The following is a 17,511-nucleotide window of genomic DNA, read 5'->3' as shown; positions in this document are numbered from 1 at the left end:
ACGCAGCCACAGAGCCGTAGGGCTGTGCTAGCAGCTGGGCTGCTTGGCGGACGCTGTGACTGTCAACTCTGTGAGTCAGTTTCCTTGGGCCACAGGGTGCCCAGATGCTTAGTCAGATCATCTGAGCGTGCCTGTGGGGATGACCCTGGATGAGGGGCATGTCTGAATGAGAAGAGCAGGTTGCCCTCCCCACAATGAGTCGGCCTCTCCCAATCCTCACATGGCAGAGCCAAACCAGAAACCTGGAGGAAGGCCGAATTCGTCCCCCACCCCCACCCTGTGTGAAGGTGTTTTGGCTGGGATGTCAGACTTGGACTTGGACAGGAACTTGCGCTATCGGCTCTCCTGGATCTCAGGCTTGCTAACCACACAGATCTCGGGACTTCTCATCACCCATAACTGAGAACCAATTCCTTGTAATGAATCACTTTGCACACACATCCTCTACCGGTTCCATTTCTCTACAGAAACTAGGCTAATACGGATGTCCTGAGAGGCCGGGTCCCCAGTGCCACACAGCTGAAGCTGGCATTCCAATCTAGGTTTGCTGACAGCTGGTGCACTCATGGTTGTTTCCTTAAAGCACGGCATTTTCTGTAGCCTCCTTACCAGCCACGGGCTGCCAATCTTTGGATTTTTTTTATGTAAAAGAGATTATCAACTTCTATTTTGTTTACACCATTATTTTGCGTATCCCCAGTACTCAAGGCCAGACTAATCCTAACTGCTTTGGCAGTGCCCTGTGGTGGTCCAAGAATGCAAATGGAAGCTTGAAATCATTTTGAGACCTTTTTTACCTGCAAACGAAGGCAAGATTGGGCAACAATATGGACAAGGAGCGCTCTGTCTACAGGGCCTTCTCTCGCCTTTCAGAAGACTAGCTGATGCCATCAACCTCTCCTACTCAGAACCGCAGAGCTTCATGCCCCACCCACATAACTTGTACTCCATCCCATCATCAGACGACAGCATATCCACTCCATCACCCACACAACTCGCAGCAATGAAACGCAGCACACTCTAAGGCACAAGTGAACCCAGGCATCACCTTCTGTTCTCCTTCATTTGAGCCAAGGCCTTCTGATGGGATTTTTGGAATAATCAAAAATTGCTCTGGGAGCAACAGTCATGGGCAAAGAAGTTCACACACAGGTGGTCACCCACCTCTAAGGCGGACTGTAATTTAAGGTAGAGTACTCCACTGGTATAAGGAAGTTAATATACTTCTTAAACTCCTAAGGAGTTTCAAGGGTTGACAGCAAGTATTTGTCACGGGCAATTAAACAGCACCCTCAATTCCCTAAGGCTACATATTTTATTCTTGCTACTTCAGGAATCATTATTACATCACCACTTGTACAAAAATCTATAAATGATGCAACTAGATGGTTATTTGTTCCAAATAACATAGTGGTTGAATGAGGAACCATAAACCATACTTCTCCAGCTCCTGGTGCACAGTTCAAATGTACCTCATCTTTACTCTTCCCTAAAAGTACAATGGATATATTTATTTGAATAATACAGAAATCTGAATTGTATCTGAATGTACAGGGCAAATAAGATCAAGCAGCTTCTTTTTGACAAAGATGGGAGAGGGAGGGGGAGACAGCGAATATGAGAGGATGTGTGTTTGTGTGTGAGAAAGAGAGAGAGGGAGAGAGAAACAGAGAGACAGAGAGACAGAGAGACAGAGAGAGACAGAGAGAGAAAGATGGAGTTCTTTCCCCATGTAGCATGACCACAGCTTCAGGTGAACATCCTTTCTGGCTAAAGTAAAAATTAAAACCTCGTTGCCTGTCTCCTCTACTCCTTAATTATTTCTCAAATGATTCGAGAGGTTAAATGACCCTGAGGGGGTCACCCAAACTCTGGTAGCAGTTTCTGGAACTTGGGTCCTTTGGGGACCTGTAAGTTTTGAGGAGGTGTCAGCTTCCTTGATTCAACTCTACATCTGCTGAATGTTCAAGTCCCATTAATAGATGAAGTCTCAGAGAAATTTCCCACACATGGCCCTCATGATACAAAATATTCATGACTTTTCTTGTATTCAGTGGTAAAGCTCATCTCTGTCACTGTTGCTTTAACTAATACTATTAGTTCTGTACTAGAAAAACAGGCTGTTGTGACAATGCTGTGACAACTTCAAGACTGACTTTCTCAGGTATTAGGGGTTGATTTACATTTCTAAGTAAAACAATGCCCAAGCAGAAGGAACCACAAGCAAACTGCCACAAAGTCTTCATCTTAAAACAGATCAAGCAGAGAGAACACAGAATTTCTGCTGATTCTGTGGCAGTCTCAGAGGCACAATGCTCATTTACTGTTAAGGTATACGACTTCTAGGAATGGCTGATGATACTTTAGGTTGTCAGAAATTAACACATCACATAAAACACAGGCTAGGAACTGGCCTTTATCATCTAAAGCTCAGCTTCATTAGGTATGTGGTGTGGGGTATAACCTGACAGCATGAGGCATTTGCAAGTTGTATATAAAATTAAATATTTCTGAAGGAGAAACCAACACACAGGAACCATCAACTCAGTCGTCAGCACAAATACAGCAAATATGCTGCATAAAAATACATCCATCACATTCATACCCCAAAACTGGAAATTCTTTTTATAAAAAATCACTCATTTTATGAAAGTTTAATTTATGGATTCCTTTAGCAACTGTCAATGGAGCATAAAAATTTTAATTCCCAAAATTGTACTTTACAGGCATGGCTTTTTAGGAATAAATGAAAACTGTAAATCAAGAAACACATTTTAATAAATTCTAGGTTTAATTTATCTGTAAAGAAAAGTTTACATAATCTTGTACAATGAAAATGCAAGTATCTATTATTAGTAATCAGTTCTACTTACATCTCATTATGCTATTTTATTCTCTTGTAAAATAAAACTTAAACATCTTCCAAATGAATTTATTTTCATTTTATTTGAAAGACAGAGACAGAGACATAGACATCTTTTATCTGCTGGTTCACTCCCCAGTAGCTGAGAGCAGGCCAGGAGCCCAGAACTAAATCTGGGTCTCCCCTGTGGACGGCAGAGACCTAGCTCCTGGAGCCATCACTGTTGCACCCGGAGTACACATTAGCAGGAAGCTAGAGTCAGAAGGAGAGCTGGGATCCAGTGTAGGCATCCCGAGGGGCCACGTAACCACTGCACCAAATACCTGGCCCAGGAATTAGTATTTATTAATATGATTATTAAGTGTAAAAAAGTTTTTTACATAGGCATATCCCTAATTTCAACCTGCAACATAATTGATTGCAGTTTTTAAATAGCTAACTACTTTTGAATTCTTTAATTTCTTATAATTATATGCAATATACTGTAAATAGAAAGTCAAACAACACAAATTGTCAAGGGGAAGGAAAATAGATACCCTCTCAAAGTAATTTTAATGTATTAAGACATTAACCAAACAAACAACTAATTGAACTGAAACAGGGGAAAATTAGGGCTAGTGTTGTGGTATAGCAGGTAAAGCCACCACCTACAATGCCAGCATCCCATATGGGCGCTAGTTCATGGCCTGGCTGCTCCATTTCTGATCCAGCTCCCTGCTAATGGCCTGAGAAAACCAGCAGAAAATGGCCCAAGTGTCTGGGGCCCTGACACCCATGCGGGACACCTAGATAAAGCTCCTGGCTCCCGGCTTTGGCCTGGCCCAGTGCTGGCTGTTGTGACCATCTGGGGAGTGAAACAGCAGATAGAAGATCTCTCTCTAATTCTGACTTTCAAGATAAACACACACACACATACATATATACAAGTTACACACACATATATACATACACACACATACAGAGATACATACATACATTTACACACACACATAGATGCACACACATAGACACATACATACATACATACACACATATACACATACATGTACAGAAATACACACATACATACAGAGATATACACACATATATATACAGAGATACATGCAGAGATACACACATACACATACATACAGAGAGACACACACACATATTCAATGTGCATTTACTTGAATACAGTCTCTCCAAGTTGGGAGGGAGTGGCAAAGAAACATACAGCATACACATTGCTTCCCTTGGTACCATATTTCAACCAGACGAGCCGAGCATCTCTCACAACTATAGCTTGAAATGACTTCTAAAATGAGCCATGTCTTTTACAAACCAGAAATCTGAACCAAGAATTCTTGCAAAGGAAGAACGATTATGTGCTTACCGTATAAAGCTCATTAAGAACCTTCATTAAATCCTCATGAAGTTGGAATGCAATCTCTTTGCTCTGTAATTAAGAAGAAATTAAGAAGGAATATTTTAGAACATAATAGAAACTTGTTTCTGAATTATTTGCATCTTAAAATGTTCGCTGACTGAAAAACAGAGCCATTCAAATGAGGCCCATCAAAATGAGAAAGAAAAATAAGAGGGGGAGAAGCATCAGGCTCCCTTGGAAGTTTGGGTAAGGAACAAAAGCCATTAAACATAACATGATCTCAAGCATCCAGTATCCCACCTCAGTATCAACACAATGGAAGTGTGCATTTTAATTCCCCAAAAAGTTAAGCTAAGTAACAACGTTACTGAGCACAATGTAATCCAAGGTATGTACTTTTTTTTTTTTTTTTTTTTTGGACAGGCAGAGTGGACATTGAGAGAGAGAGACAGAGAGAAAGGTCTTCCTTTGCTGTTGGTTCACCCTCCAATGGCCGGCGCATCACACGATCCGTAGCCAGGAGCCAGGTGCTTCTCCTGGTCTCCCATGGGGTGCAGGGCCTAAGCACTTGGGCCATCCTCCACTGCACTCCTGGGCCACAGCAGAGAGCTGGACTGGAAGAGGGGCAACCGGGACAGAATCCGGCGCCCCAACCGGGACTAGAACCCGGTGTGTCGGCGCCACAAGGCGGAGGATTAGCCTAGTGAGCCGCGGCACCGGCCTAAGGTATGTACTTTTAAATGTAGTAAAATAGCAGTTCACTTAAGGGCCTCATAAATTTTCCTTTTTTAAAAATTTATCTATTTATGTGGGAAGCAGAAAAGAGAGCAGGAGAGAGACAGACAGACACAGAGCTCCCATCTGCTGGTTCACGCCCTAAATCCCATAACTGCTAGAGTTGAGTCAGGCCAAAGCTGAAGTCAGAAATCCAATCCAGGTCTCCCACACCGATGACAGGAACCCAACTGCTTGAGTTGTCACTGCTGCCTCCCAGGACACATAGTAGCAGGGAGAGGAGCCAAGACTTAACTCAGACACTCGGATGTGGGCATCCTCACTGCTAGGTCAAATGCGTACCCTGAATCCATGTGGTGAGTGCTTCAAAAAAAGTTTGTGGAAAGTTAACTAAAAGATAAGCTTATTTTGGAACGAAATTTTTGAAATACATGCATATGTATTATTTTTTTTATTAAGGCAAAAAAGCAGTTTCCTTCTTAACCCAGATGGTAAAAAACAAAACAAAACAAAAAAAAATTTAAATACTGCTAGCTGGGGCCAGTGTACTAGGTTAATGCTCTGCCTACGGTGCTGGCATCCCATTTGGGTGCCAATTCTAGTCCTGGCTGCTCCTCTTCTGATCCAGCTCTCTTCTATGGCCTGGGAAAGCAGCAGAAGATGGCCCAAGTCCTTGGGCCCTTGTACCTACATGGAAGACCCAGAAGAAGCTCCTGGCTCCTGGCTTCAGATCGGGGCAGGTTCGGCCATTGGCCATCTGGGGAGTGAACCATCAGATGGAAGACCTTTCTCTCTGTCTCCTCTACCTCTCATTGTCTGTAACTCTACCTCTCAAATAAATAAATAAAAACTTAAAAAAAAAAAACAAATAAAATACTGCCAGCTGATTCTGAGAGTGTGAGTATTTGAATATTGGTTTTAGCAAAGTATCTAAGTTATTTTATAAGAAATTATACATGTAAGGGATAGGTTTTTTTTTGTTTTGAACCATGATGTAGTCAACTAGGGAGAATGGGGAAAATATGCAGCATGCTTTAGTCTACAGTTAGAGACAACAGCAACTCTGCAACCCCAGGATCCTGCGCAGTACTTGAGCAACTGAACACCAGGAGTAAAGACCGTAAGGAAGCTCTCATTCTTTCTTTTTCTTTTTTTTTTTTTTCATTTTTAAAACATTTATTTATTTATTTGAAAGGCAGAGTTGCAGAGAGGCAGAGAGAGAAAGAGAGGTCTTCCCTCGGCTAGTTCACTCCCAAGATGCGCCGATCCGGAGCCAGGAGCTTCTTCCGGGTTTCTCACACAGGTGCAGGGGCCCAAGGACTTGGGCCATCTTCTACTGCTTTCCCAGGCCACAGCAGAGAGCTGGATCAGAAGTGGAGCAGCCATGTAGGATCCACACGGGATGCCGGCACTGCAGGTGGCGGCTTCACCCACTGTGCCACAGCGCTGGCCCTGGCTCTCACTTTTGCCCCAGTCCTGGGTCTGCTTAGCACATAGGAAGCTTAACATAAATGCTTGCTGATTGAATCCATAAACACAGGGATATACTTTCTATGTAACTGCTTTGGTTATTACTCAGTGTCAGCTGCCACTGCAGAAAGGGCAGTAAAGAAAAGCTATGGGCCACCTGTCAGCAGACAGCAGGGTTCCTGCAAACACAAGGTCAGGCCTCAAAGACAATCACATGGGATTCATCCAAGATGAAGTCGACTGAGAAGATAACAGAGTAGAATCCAGATTTTGAGGAATTGAAATTCATTAGCAGCCCTTGCGGCTGAGTTTTCTAGGAGCACTGAGGACGATGCGGCTGTTTATCAAGCTCTGAATGCTTCTACCATCCCCAAATTGGGGAAGGCATTTGGTGCAGCAGGTAGCACGCCAGCTGGGATGCTCAGCTGGGACCGGAGTGGCTCAGACCTGGCTCTGCTTCCAATTCTGGCTTCCTGCTAATTCACACTATGGGAGGTACCAGGTGATACCTCAAGTAGTTGGGCTTCTGCCACCACATGGGAGACCTGGATTGAGTTCTAGGCTCCTGGCTTTGGCCTAGCCCAGCTCTGGCTTCTGCAGCTATTTGGGGAGTGAACCAGCAAATAGAAGATTTTTCTGTGTCTCTTTCAAATAAAATGATTAAGAAAAATTGTCAAATGGCAATCAGAGATTTTATGTTTTGTTGTATCCCTGATGCGTGAAGGCAGAGGTTAAGAATCACCCAAGAAGGCCGGCGCCGCGGCTCACTAGGCTAATCCTCCGCCTAGCGGCGCCGGCACACCGGGTTCTAGTCCCGGTCGGGGCGCCGGATTCTGTCCCGGTTGCCCCTCTTCCAGGCCAGCCCTCTGCTGTGGCCAGGGAGTGCAGTGGAGGATGGCCCAGGTGCTTGGGCCCTGCACCCCATGGGAGACCAGGATAAGCACCTGGCTCCTGGCTCCTGCCATCGGATCAGTGCGGTGCGCCGGCCGCAGTGCGCCGGCCGCGGCGGCCATTGGAGGGTGAACCAACGGCAAAAGGAAGACCTTTCTCTCTGTCTCTCTCTCTCACTGTCCACTCTGCCTGTCAAAAAATAAATAAATTTAAAAAAAAAAAAAAAAAAAAAAAAAAAAAAAAAAAGAATCACCCAAGAGTGAGTGTGGTATAGCAGGTAAAGCTACCACCATGATGCTAGCATCCCATAAAGGTGCTGGTTCAAGTCCCAGCAGTTCTACTTCTGATCCAGCTGCCTGTTAATGGTCTGGGAAAAACAGAAGATGGTGTCAGTGGTTGGACCTCTACACCCATGTGGGAGACCCAGATGAAGCTCCTGGTTCCTGTCTTTGGCCTGCTTCAGCCCTGGCTGTTGTGGCCTTTTAGGGAGTGAACTAGCGGAGGGAAGATCTCCCTTTCTCTAACTCTGCCTTTCAAATAAATACAATAAATCTTAAAAAAGAAAAAACACAAAAAAGACTGAAAGTCACTCATGAGCAAATGAAGCCAACTGAAACTCATTTCATTTTCCCCAACTCTTGGTGGTTCTGAATGTATACATTACACTAAAGTATACTATGTCTTCAGCTTGGTGCTATTTTAATATCCAGTTTCATTCAAAGATCAACGCCGCCAATTTAGAGTTCTCTAATGGGCTCAAAGGCCACCAAATAATGGCTCAGCTATCCACATTTCAGGTACCAAGTCCAATGGGAAAATATTTCTTGGCTAAGACTTCAAAACAATAATAACAACAACAAAAAAATCCCTTGGGTTCAGTTAACTCCAAACTGAAAATATTAAGGGTCAGATTAAAAAACGGAGGTTTAGAGTTAAAAGACTCCTCCAAGCTACCCTAGACCAAATATCTAAGAAGCAAGATGATTCACTGTACGTTCCATATTTTACAAGACTTCAGCTTATGAGGCAGGAGAAACCTGGCAGTGCAGACAGACTCCGCTCTGCCAAGCACACACTGTAATATTTTTCTTTCACCTTTCCCCAGATGCCCTGAAATACATAAAGTTTGTCTGGGAGGCAGGACAGCGTAATGCTTAAGGACTATGGAGTCAGAATGTCTGGTCTGAAGTCTCAGATTTTGGAGCTCTCTGTGCCTCAGTTTCCTGAACTGTAAAATGAACAAAGTCACAGCACCTACCTAGCAGAGTTGTTGTAAGCGTTCATGAAATGATACATACATAGCATCTAGACTGGTACCTGACACACAGTGAACACTCCATCAGTGCTGTAATTACTTGGTTCCAGAGCACTGTTTGCAGTAATTCCCTTGAGTGAAAAGCCACATCCTACTTTCCTTTCCTTTGGGCTCCTAGGCACATATTCCATGGACATACATGCAAGAGGTGCTTGGGAGAAACTGGCTGATTTTGACATCCTTCCCCAATGCTCTCAGGGCTAGGTGCCCCCAGATGACACCCGATTTCCAAGGGCCCCCAGGCACTGTGCGCCAGCCATTGGACTTTCTTTCATCCGTATGTTGTCACCATGTGCATATTAAACCTGCCTTCCTATACTCCCTTTTGTGGGGAGTCCTCCCATGAGTGATACTGAACAAGTTAATGAAGCATCCATTAGGCAATGAGTAGGTCGTCATGCGAATGCGACAAGGGATACTCAACTCATGAAAGAAGCGCCTTAGGAGCTGGCAATTCCAGATTTTTTGAGGAGCCGATGAGGAGTCCCTTTCAGGAGATGGACCCATGCTGTTTCCATCACAGAACACCAAAATTTCTGTTTGTTTGCTTTAAATGACAGTCCAACCTTCCATAGTCTAGTAAATAACCCACAAGCGAACCATTTTCTTCCCACCACCACACCTACGGTCAGCCAAGGTTGTTCAAGAATTGGACCACATCCTGAGAAGACTAGTCCACAAGACTAAGGCATGAGTTCTCACACTGTATTCACAGAGACTTGGGCTAGACACAACATCAAGTTCTAGCCCAAGCGCTGGAGTACAGTCCCTGTCCTCTTGGTATGAAAACTTAAAGGGTCACTTGATGTTACTCCCACCTCCACTTTAAATATGTTTCCAAATTATTGCACTAACAGTGAGAAACAATCACTTCTTCCAAATACTACCCTAGAACTCAAAAGAAGTAATCTTGAAACTAAACATGGCAGTGCCAGGATAATGCTATGTTAGCCTAATGAAATAAAACCTGCCAATTAGAACGTATCTGGGCTGCTGAAGTTCATCAAGGGTGTTGTGCTGCAGTGGACTTGGGATGCTGGCATCTCAATTCAGAAATGGGTTCAAGTCCTGGAAGGCAGTGGGTAACGCTCAAAGACTTGGGTTCCTGCCACCCACATGAGAGATCTGCATTGAGTTCCTAGATCCTGGCTTCAGCCCGCCAGCCTGGGCTGTAGTGGGCATGACTCTGCCTTTCAAAAAAGTAAAAATAGATAAATAAACATCTAAAAAGTCCACCAAAATTCAGTAGGCTAAAAATCCTTTACAGTCTATTTAATTGAAGACAGAAAACAGGGAGAGCAAACCCTTGATCCCTGAAAAAGAACTGCTACTGAAAATGATATCAATATTAAGGAAAGCAAATAATGTTCCTTTTGGATAAGAGAATAAAGCACTTACGAATTGAAACATGTTGAATATTATTTGAGATTAGTTGAATAAAATTGCTTTAGCATGAAGAAGAAGAGCCTCCTCGGTTTATTCAGGCATGGATTTGGAAAAGGAAAGAGGTTTTTCCGTTTTTCCACATTGAAATGAGCCTATGTAAGTTCAAATGGTGGTAAAACACCTCATTAATTTTATTAGGATTCCTTATGAAAAGGAAACTGCTTAGAACTTTGATTCAGCTAACATTTATTCAACATCTCCAGCATATAAACTCAAGCTGAGCTACAAATCCATTTCCAGTTATTTACTATCTACTGTCACTTTGATGTTTTAGATACCTCAGACCTGAGTCCAAAGTTAACAGTCCCAAAGTTTTTATCTTTAACCATTATGAAGATGAGTTATGTATATTGGAGAATACTAGAAAAATAGAATACTGAAGGACTAAAACCACTACCATTGCGACTTGATGCATTTCCTTTATCGAAACATAGGTCTGAGTTGTAATCATTTCATTATAATAACGTTTTTTTTTTTTCTGTTTTCACTTATAAAATTTTGCAAGGTTTTACATAATTTTTACAGGTATCACAACTGGATTCACGATGACTACAAAGGATAAACTTTAACTCTTCTATTATAGTGTTCAATGTTTTCACTTATTCATTATTTACTTATTTACTTATTCAATTTTACCGGTATATTTTAAGTATTCTGAAGTGTTAACATGAACATTATCTTACATTTAGTGTTCTTTGTTTAAGCTAATTCCCAAACACAAAATTGCTAGGATAAGAAGATTAAGTACATGTTTAAGACCTTTAAAACACGTGCCAATATTATTTCTTATAGAGTCACAATGAATGTATGCTGCTTCCAGAACCACAGTGTTACCCAGTCGAAAATCTGAGGTTCATCCAAGACGTAAGGCTCCTCCTTGAAGAAGTCATCAATCACCTGTTTTGGTTGATCCATTTTTCTATGTCATTAGAATTAAAAAAAAAAAAAAGTAGGCATCCCCCAATTAAAATTCATTAAAGGCCTGATATATTTTTTTAGGCTAGAGTCCAGATTTCTTAACTTGACGGTAATTTCCCACACCTAACTAGTCTACTTCACTTTCCACAGATCCCCAACCCCGGCTTCAGCCTGGTGACTGTAAGCTGCAAACGCTCATGCCGGGCCTTCACAGCTGTGTGCTTGCCACAGGCTGTTTCCTCTACCTAAACTCTCCTTCCTGTCTTCAGCCTGGACCAGCCCTTTGGGGAGTGAACCAGCAGATGGAAGATCTCTCTCTCCATCTCCTTCTCCCTCTCCCTGAATGACTCTTTCAGATAAGTAAATAAATAATCTTTAAAGAGTTCAAACTCTGAGACTGAACTGCCTATCTTTACACTGCCTTGCTTCAGCCTGTAGTCTTTAATCATTCTGCGAGGTCTCACTTTTCCCACTAGAACAATGTCACAGGGTTTTCTTGGGGGGTAGTCCTGATTAAACATTTAACACAAAATGCTAGTATTATGCCTATCACATTTCTTTCTCTTCTCATAAATGGAGTTTCTTTGAAAAGACCAAATCCTAAACATCTTTGTATTCACTGGGCCTACTCTGGTGCTTGGCATACAACAGGTGCTGGATGGGTCCCAGAGCTGATTCAGGCCTGGGTTTTGCTCTCCAGAGTTCTCAGCCTCACAGAGGAACCACACGCACCTGAAGAGCTTTCTACAAGGAGTGCTACAGCAGGAACAGCAGCAGGTGGGCCCTGGCCACAGCCCTACTCTTGGAGGCCTGGAGGTGTGCGCTCTGGACTCTCCCAGGAAGGAGAAGGACAGAACATAGAGCATACTGTAACAACCACACGTGAGTACACTGACTAATTAGTCAAGTGATCTCTGTGGCTGGATTAAATGACCAATTCAGAGGCTGCTGGGCTCTCACAGAGGTATTTTTAAAGTAAATCTATGGTGATGACTAGCTGAAGAGTTCTGACCTTATGCTGAGTCAGAGCGGGAGGGAGAGAGAAAGAGGGAGACTGGATTAAATTTTTAATGAGAGGGTTTCAAATGATTTTAGTGTCTCACGCTCAGTCAGTTTTGGACATAAATTCTGGTGAAAGGGGTCAGGCTATACTTGCGCAGTGTGTTTGTGCTTTTAAGCTTTCAAAGCTCATGTTCATGTGTCTTTATAATAACAGATCCCCTTAATTCAGGTAAACTCTGCAGACAGAGGCTACAGCACTCTACAAAAAGTCTAATGGAGAAAAGTTGGCCTGGGCTTAACGGCCCAAACCAAGTTTCTGGATGATATTTACAGTATTTCTGAAGATTTCCTTTTCATCTGCTGAGGGTCATGGTTTTGCAATTATTAAAATCAAAACTAAATATCAGAGCATGGAATTACCCTCACAATCTGCTGTACCAAGGAAGGTGGGAAATCAGTGTGCTCTTAGAGACCAATCCATGCACTAGAAAATGTGGGAAAGAGAGAACATAGATATGGCAAAAACGAGACAAGACTCAATCATAAAGGGAACTAGCCGGGTCTTCTCCCATAGACCAACGGAGCTGGCAGGCAAATGTGGCGTTCCACACCCCCCACCCCCAGGTTCAAAAGGTCTGTCCTGGCTGTGCTGAGCCCATGCGGAGACAACTTGAAAGGTGCAAGTCACCTATGCAAAATCACTCACAACTTGCCAGGTCATAGTAAGTCATAGGAAGCACTACACGGGGGTGCAGTACCTGAACAGATAAATAACTCCAGGCTGGAATGTAAAATTCTACAGGCAATGAAGTAGACTGAGCAATAATTTTCATCTTCACCTTTCATTTCCTCAACTCTCCAAGAAACACAGTTTTTCACGTGAGGGTTATTTATTCAAAATGGTGATAAAACTGGCAGTACCTTTTCAGTGTCACTAAGTGAATACTCAGTTAAGTATATGCTCTCAGTGGCTGATGGAAACAAATCTACCCCATTAAAATTAGAGTAAGCTGCAAGGAGAATCTGGTTCAGACTGTAATATAATGAACTAAAACATATCAGAAATAGATTTCTATACTGTTATTCAATATGCTGAACTTTACAAAAATTTAATAACTCAGCTTAACATTGTCCTACCACAATAATATGTCTTCTTTGGTACATGAACTTGAGTCTGCTAACTTAGCAGTAAAGCCAAGTGGCATTCTCTACTGGAAGAGCCGTGGCCGTGTAGAGTTCCAATGCCCCTCCGTTCCCCCCAGGGAGTCCAAGGTCTCCTGGCTACAGCACAACCGGCTGGGTTATAAGTAGTCTGTGGCTCAAGCTACATAGCAAACCCATGACCTTAATTTTTTTTAAAAATATTTATTTATTTGAGAGGAAAAGTTCCAGAGAGAGGGACAGAGATAGAGAGAGGTCTTCCACAGGCTTGTTCACTCCCCAAATGGCTACAACGGCCAGATGGAGCTAAGCCAATCTGAAGCCAGGATCTAGGAGCTTCTTCCAGGTCTCCCACGTGCTCCTAGTGCTCCCAAGTACTAGGGCCATCTTCCACTGCTTTCCCAGGACACCAGCGGGGAGCTTGATCCAAAGCAGAGCAGCTAGTATTCAAACAGGTGCTCATATGGGATGCCGGGGCCGCAGGTGGAGGCTTACCATGCTATGCCACAGCACCGGCCCCAAGACCTTAGTCTTAATAGCACTATAGTAATAAGTATTCACACCATTTGCAAAAATAAATCACTAAGGAGATTTGTCATCACTGAATTAGCAAGCAGAAGGCAGAACTTCTTTTGAGTTACTGACGTAAGTTCATTCATTCACTGAATCACTCAAGCATTCGGCCATTCCTACCAGTTATTTACTGAGTGCTTTCTATGTGCCACAGATAGAAAAGTGGCCTTATAGGGCCGAGGCTGTGGCATAGTATGCTAAGCATCTGCCTGCGTTGTGACATCCCATATGGGTGCCGGTTCAAGTCCCAGCTGCTCCATTTCCAATCCAGCTCCTAGCTAATGGCCTAGGAAACACTAGAAGATGGCCCAAGTGCTTGAGCCCCTGCACCTGCATGGGAGACCCAGAAGAAGCTCCCAGCTCCTGGTTTCAGATCAGTCCAGCCCCAGCGGTTGTGGCCATCTTGGGAGGGAACCAGTGGATGAAGATCTTCCTTTTTGTCTCCCCTTCTCTCTGTCTATAACTCTGCCTCTCAAGTAAATAAATGAATCTAAAAGAAAAAATAAAGTAGCCTTACATGAGACAATAAGAGGGAAAGATAGAGAAAACAGTTTCAATCGAGTCTGATCTGTACTTATTCAAACAATTTAAAACAAGCAAACTCTCTATATAATTCCTCAAACAAACCCTCAATTTCTTTGCACTCAGTAAAAAACTGGTAGGAATGGCTGAATGCTTGAATGATTAAGTGAATGAATGAACTTACACCAGTAACTCAAAGACGTTCTGCCTTCGGCTTGCTAATTCAATGATGACAAATCTCCTCCTTAGTGATTTATTTTTGCAAATAGTGTGAATTCCTTTGCAAACAGTGTGAATTACTGTTAAGGAATGGCCATGTGGGGCCACTAAATTCCCTGTCTACCATCATCTTCCCTAGCACCCTTTTTTTAAAAAAATTTTTTTTTATCTTTGACAGGCAGAGTGGACAGTGAGAGAGAGAGACAGAGAGAAAGGTCTTCCTTTTGCCGTTGGTTCACCCTCCAATGGCCACCGCGGCCGGTGCACTGCCCTAGCACCATTTCTTAGAAACGTGCTAGGCTTGGCCAGAAATGCAGGCCCTTGTCTGTGCTGCTCTCTCGGTAAAGGAGACTGTCCTACTGTGACTCCTGTGTAAAATCTCAGCAAGCTGAAGAGCTTGATCAGATGTCACTCTCTCTGTGAAACCTTTCTATTTTCCTAGGCAGAAGGCCTTATTCAATCCTGTACTCTTAGATCCCATCTCTGAGAGCACTTACGAATTTATAATGTAATCTGACATCGACATTTCCTTCCCTTACTGGATTCTAAGCTCCTGTGAGGCACCAGTTGAGGATCTATGTCTTACTCTTGCACCCTTAGCGCCTGCCATTGTGTGATTGCCTCTCATGTAAAGGTAATCAATAAAGGTTTGTTGAATGAATAATAAACTGGAATGCCTATTGTGTTTTGGAAAGGAAAACTGATTACAATAAAGTTAGGTTTCAGAAAAATGAAAATGGAGGGGAAGCAGAAGTTACAATATACTAATCACAAGGGTTCAATAGAATGATCAGACTTTGTTGAATAACAAAAATTGATTATTTTAGCAATCTCCATTTTTAGACTTTAACAGAAAAAATTTATGGACATAATCATTCAAGGAAGTGCATTAGCCAATTATAGTTCTATATGTTCAGTTGAAACTCTTAAAAGTTCAAAAAGTAAAAGTGGGACATGCGTTTATCTACTGTTTATTATTGAATATTATTTTCCTCAGTCTAAATAGTTCATATATCCAGTATCAAAACCTTTTCATTTCATAGGTTTCTAGGTCAATCAAAGTATTTAGTTGGTAAAATGTCTTTCTATTTAACTGCTTCTCTGACAATGAGAAATACTTCTGTCTTTGAGACTTAAAAAGTCCTTAATGATATCTGACAGCCATATTCAGTATCTGTTCTGCAAATGCGTATTTTTGGGTTGCTATAATCTAAGGTATCACAAGTGTTTCTTAATTCAAATATTTGTTATATGTGCAATCTCCTTCAAAATGGCATTCTCTGCAGCTGCCTGAAATCTTTTAGACTCCTGCCATCTGGAATTAAACAGAGTCTTCAACTGGTACGAAGCCCTGGCTGGCGACCAGAATACCATTCTTGGGTTGCTTTAGAATGTGTTGATGTCAAGTGCAGACACCTCGACATATGGCAGGAATGTTCTCTCCTCATCAGCTCCTTTCTTAAGCAAGCAACTCCGTTCTTGGCTGAGAAGGCTGGGTAAGGATTTGGTGTGTCAATGGTCTTTTTGAAAATGAACTTAAGTGCTGATCTTTTATACGTAACTGAACCTGAACAAATGTGGTACTGCACAGCCTTTTTTTATTCCTTTGATTTATAGGAAGAGAGGGACTGGGTACCTTTCAACCTAGCTCATGTTTGTTCCTTTAATTTGAGTTGTAAACCCAGTGATTAGAAAATGAAAGACACTGGAGCATTTCTTTTACGGAGTCCATTTAGTTTGGTTTCCCTGATTTTTTTTTTAAATGAATGCATATTCATTCACTTTCAGCTAAGGCAGAACGGCCTTCTGTCAGTGGTTTACTCCACAAATGTCCACAACAGTGGGTGGGCCAGGTTCTCCTGGACAGGAGCCCAGACTCAGTATAGGTTTCCTAGGTGCGGTTCAGAGGCCCGAGTGCTGCAGCCATCACGTGCTGTCTCCCAGAATGCATTAGCAGGCAGCTGGCTCAGAGGCAGAGAAGCTGGAACTCTGACCAGCTCTCCAGTAAAGGGAGACAGGCATTCCGATCAGTGGCTTAACCCACTGCTCTGCGGTGCCTGCCTCCACTGAGAGTCTTCAATGTGCAGGTTTATGGCACTGGCAAACTTTGGAAAGTTTTCTTGCAATTATTTAAATTTTTTTTCTTGCAACACACTTACTGTTCTCTTTCAGAGACTCTGAGGTCAGCAATGATAGAGTTGCCAAAAGTCCCTAAGGCTCATTTATTTATTTTTTTAAATAATTTTTCTCTCTGTTGTTCAGATGGGATAATCTCTGTCTAACTTCGTGTTCATTGATTCTTCCCTCTATAATCTCCATTCTGCTACTGAGCTCATTTGGTGACTTTTATTTTATTTTAATCACCACATGAATTTCCAGTTCTAAAATTTCCATTTAGTTCTTTATATTTTCTGTTTTCTTGCTGAGACTTTCTATCTTTCCATTCATTTTAAGAGTGTGGGCCCTTACTTCCTGGAACTTTTTTTTATTTTTAAATTATGACTGCATTAAAAATTTGTGTAAGGGACTGGTGAAATGGCATAGTGGGTTAAGCCAAGGCCTGCAATCCCAGCATCCCATATGGGCACCAGGTCGATTCCCAGCTGTTCCACTTCCAATCCAGCTGCCTGCTAATGTGCCTGGGAAAGCAGTGGAAGATGTCCAAAGTACTTAGGCCCCTGTACCCATGGGGGAGAACTGGATGAAGCTCCTGGCTCTTGGCTTTGTCCTAGCCCAGCCCTGGCTGTTGCACTCATTTTGGGACTGAACCTGTGGATGGAAGATCTCTGTCTCTCTTTCTCTTTAAAAGATAATTTTTTTAAAGTCTTTGTTAGGTAATTCAAACATCTGTGTCACCTCAGAATTGGTATTTGCTGACTGGTTTTCCCACGTCAGGTAAGGTCCCCCTGGTTCTTTGTAAACTGAGTATTTTTGGCTTTTTTGAATATGATGATATGAGACTCTAGGTCTTGTGTAAGCCCTAAACAGAATGTCTTATGAGGAAATCAATCTGTGTGCATTCAGGACACA

General features: G+C 42.6%; 1 protein-coding gene across 2 annotated transcripts in view; it reads right to left on the bottom strand.

Annotated features, from left to right (window-relative positions):
* SRGAP1 (SLIT-ROBO Rho GTPase activating protein 1) overlaps nt 1–17,511 on the bottom strand; it is a 318,942-nt gene that overhangs the window by 125,320 nt on the left and 176,111 nt on the right. For both annotated transcript variants that reach the window (XM_002711308.6, XM_017341950.4), the window contains exon 4: nt 4,236–4,298. In XM_002711308.6, the coding sequence (XP_002711354.1) occupies nt 4,236–4,298 (63 nt within the window). The remainder of the gene's footprint in view (nt 1–4,235; nt 4,299–17,511) is intronic.

The sequence above is a fragment of the Oryctolagus cuniculus genome, chromosome 11 (assembly GCF_051225735.1).
Source record: "Oryctolagus cuniculus isolate XC-2025 breed Fujian yellow rabbit chromosome 11, ASM5122573v1, whole genome shotgun sequence".
NCBI classification, from domain to species: domain Eukaryota; kingdom Metazoa; phylum Chordata; class Mammalia; order Lagomorpha; family Leporidae; genus Oryctolagus; species Oryctolagus cuniculus.
The sequence above is the reverse complement of the archived record's forward strand: the minus strand, read 5'-3'. Positions and strand labels throughout refer to the sequence as shown.